Consider the following 2,609-nt stretch of genomic DNA (forward strand, 5'->3'; position numbering starts at 1 on the left):
GAAGCGTCGCCGAATGCTTCTGCCCAGGCCTCGCCTGCTGCATCGCCGGCCGCCGTCGCAGAGAGTTCTGTGGTAACGACGACTGCGCCCGAGCCGTCCACCGAAGGTGCTTTGGACGATGCCATGGACGCCTCGACGGTAGCAGACGCGTCGGTAACGAACGACACACCGCCGGCTGTAGCGGACGCGTAAGGATAAATGTATTGAGGATGCAGTGGACCTTTGCCTGTTATAAATAAATAAAAGCGAGTTGGCTAGTACCGCAGGAGATGCGGATACGACAAGAGCGTCTGGACGATCGCGTCAAAGCCGCGGTGGCGCGCTCGCTCGAGGCCGAGGCTGGAGTAGCCTTCGCGCCGATGCAGCACGAGAAAGGCCACGACGTGTGCATGGCCGTGCATCGCGGCCCCGTCGAGGGCCTGCGTCGTGCAAGCGCTGTCGCTGTGGTCGTGCAGATACTGTACAATCGCGAGATGCCCCCACGTGGCAGCAATGTCCATAGCCTGTGCGCCGCTGCGGCCTTGGAGGTGATGGAGGAAGAGGAACTCGACGAGGTCCAACCGCCTACGCCCATCGCATCGATACCAGGCATTGAAAAAATACACGAGCACGCACCCGAGCTGCGCGGCCCGCACGAGCGTGTACGAGCAGCAGCCTTCGGCGCGATGCGCCAAGAGGAACGCTGCTGTCGTCGTGTGGCTCGAGAGAAGTGCGTGGTGCAGCGCATACTCGGTGCAACCCTCGCTGCGATGCGCGTGCAAAAACTGCACAATCGCCAAGTGACCGCGCTTGGCGGCTCCGTTCATAGCCCACACCTACAAGCAACACGGTGTGAGCATCGCTTGTGATGAGAAGCGAGAGAGGCATACCGAGCATGGAGCGCCGTGGTGATGGAGCCACTCCACCGTCTCGAAATGCCCGTTCGAGGCCGCTGCGTCCATGGCGGCGGCGCTGACGCAGTAGACGCTCGGGTGCTTGTAGGCAGCGGCGAGCACCTTGGTGGCACCGGTCGACGCGGCGTGGTCCAGCACGCTGAGCTGGGAAAGCGACGGAACATAGATTGCGCGGTGGTAGTCGAGAAGCGCCCTCGGCCAGCCAGCTTGGAACGCGCAGACGATAGCGAGCAGCGGTGCATCGCAGACGACAGCAAGCGAGGCCATGGCGTTCGGCGAGAATGACCAACTGCCACGCGATGCTGGCGGTTGAGCCACGATTTGTTGCAAACACGTTTGAAACGTACACTTTGCCTCTAAATTTGTATGTCGATGGGGTCCAACACGACATGTTTAAAACTGTTTTATGGAATATCGAGCCGCCAAAAATAGATGTACCGAAAATCGAAGCCATCGCAACCTGCAAGCTGCCCGGTAGAACGGCAGCGAAGCAGTCGCTTCAACGTGCTGCGAGGCTCGACGGCGATAGCGCCGCTTCGCTTGCAGCGGGCAGTGCCACGATGAAGAGGTATTGCACAGGTCGTCCAAATTTTGCAGTGCTCTTCTTCTACCTCAAGCAGCTGCACCCGGCGTGCTAGTACTGCTGCTACCGTGCGAGTGTAGAATGTCGAGCGAGCCAACGCACCGCAATGTGATTGGCATTAGCTTAGCGGAATCGAGATCAGGCAGGGCAGAGGTCCGTGCGAGAGAGCGACGACGCGACGTACTCGCGGCCAAGCACCGATACATGGTCGAGCCACGGCGACATGGTCGGGTAAAAGCTTGACGCGGTGCTGCTGAGTGCTAGCCACGCACGGCGCTGGAGCTCGATCGTGTGCTGGTCGGGGAGGTTGACGGGGTCGAGCCACTTTTGGTAGCCCCAGTAGTACGCCGTGCTAAGGCACGTGGACAGCGTCAGGTCGGAGGCCACAGCGCTCGCGATGAGGCGCCCAGCCATGGCATGCAAGAAGTGGTCGACTTGGCCATACTGCTGGCTATGCAGCGTCGCGCGGCCCTTGGCTTCCAGCTTGACAACCGCCAAAAGGACCGCTTGCACCTCGGCCTCGGTCGCATAAACCTCGTCCGGTCGGTCCATGGGCGAGACTGGCGTCCCAAATTTGGACAAGTCGATCGTGCGTAGCTCGGGAAGTCGCAAAAAGTAGTGTGCGACGTTGCCAATCTCGACCTTGGCGACGATGTGCCCGAGGATAGTGACGGACGACGTGCGTTGCACCGGGTCAAAGCGCCCAGCCGCTTGAACCCACGCTCGCGTCGCTGCGAGCGTACCTGCCTCCCGCGCTTCGTACCAGCCGTTGTTCGATCCGGCGTCGCCGGCGGTCATGTAGATGCAGGCGACTGCGGTGTCAGGGTCGGCGACCGCCTTGGCGACTTGACCGGACATGAAGAGCTCGTGGTCGTCTTGGTGCGCCGTGAGGAAGAGCACCGACGACGTTCGCGTGGTAGGTGCGACTGGCAGCGTCGTTTTCGGGCTGATGACCCCCAGCGTCGACCGTGGCCGGTACAGAGCCGTGTACAAGCTGCATTTTTCCATCAAGTAGGACGACGCAAAGCAGTTGGACTTGGAGGGGAGGCACTGGCGGTGGCAGTCGTCGAACGAGAGCGCTGGCACCACGAGTGTCGATGGCAAGCCGCGAAGCAGTCGCTTCCCGATAGAGA

The 2,609-nt window shown here is 61.2% G+C and overlaps 2 protein-coding genes across 2 annotated transcripts; both read right to left on the reverse strand.

Moving 5' to 3' along the window:
• Positions 1-150: 150 nt before the first annotated feature.
• SPRG_18153 (hypothetical protein) lies at positions 151-1,160 on the reverse strand (the record flags this gene model as incomplete). The annotated part of the gene is made up of 3 exons (XM_012357589.1): positions 151-564; positions 616-815; positions 870-1,160. 3 exons carry the CDS (start codon positions 1,158-1,160, stop codon positions 255-257), a joined length of 801 nt encoding a protein of 266 aa, XP_012212979.1. The 3' UTR covers positions 151-254.
• Positions 1,161-1,614: 454 nt separating this feature from the next.
• On the reverse strand, positions 1,615-2,595 carry SPRG_18154 (hypothetical protein; the record flags this gene model as incomplete). The annotated part of the gene is made up of 1 exon (XM_012357590.1): positions 1,615-2,595. A coding segment is annotated over one exon (981 nt), but the record flags the coding sequence as incomplete, so codon positions are not given.
• Between the last annotated feature and the right edge of the window lie 14 nt (positions 2,596-2,609).

This window comes from Saprolegnia parasitica (assembly GCF_000151545.1).
Source record: "Saprolegnia parasitica CBS 223.65 unplaced genomic scaffold supercont2.1009, whole genome shotgun sequence".
In the NCBI taxonomy this organism is placed as follows: Eukaryota; Oomycota; class Saprolegniomycetes; order Saprolegniales; family Saprolegniaceae; genus Saprolegnia; species Saprolegnia parasitica.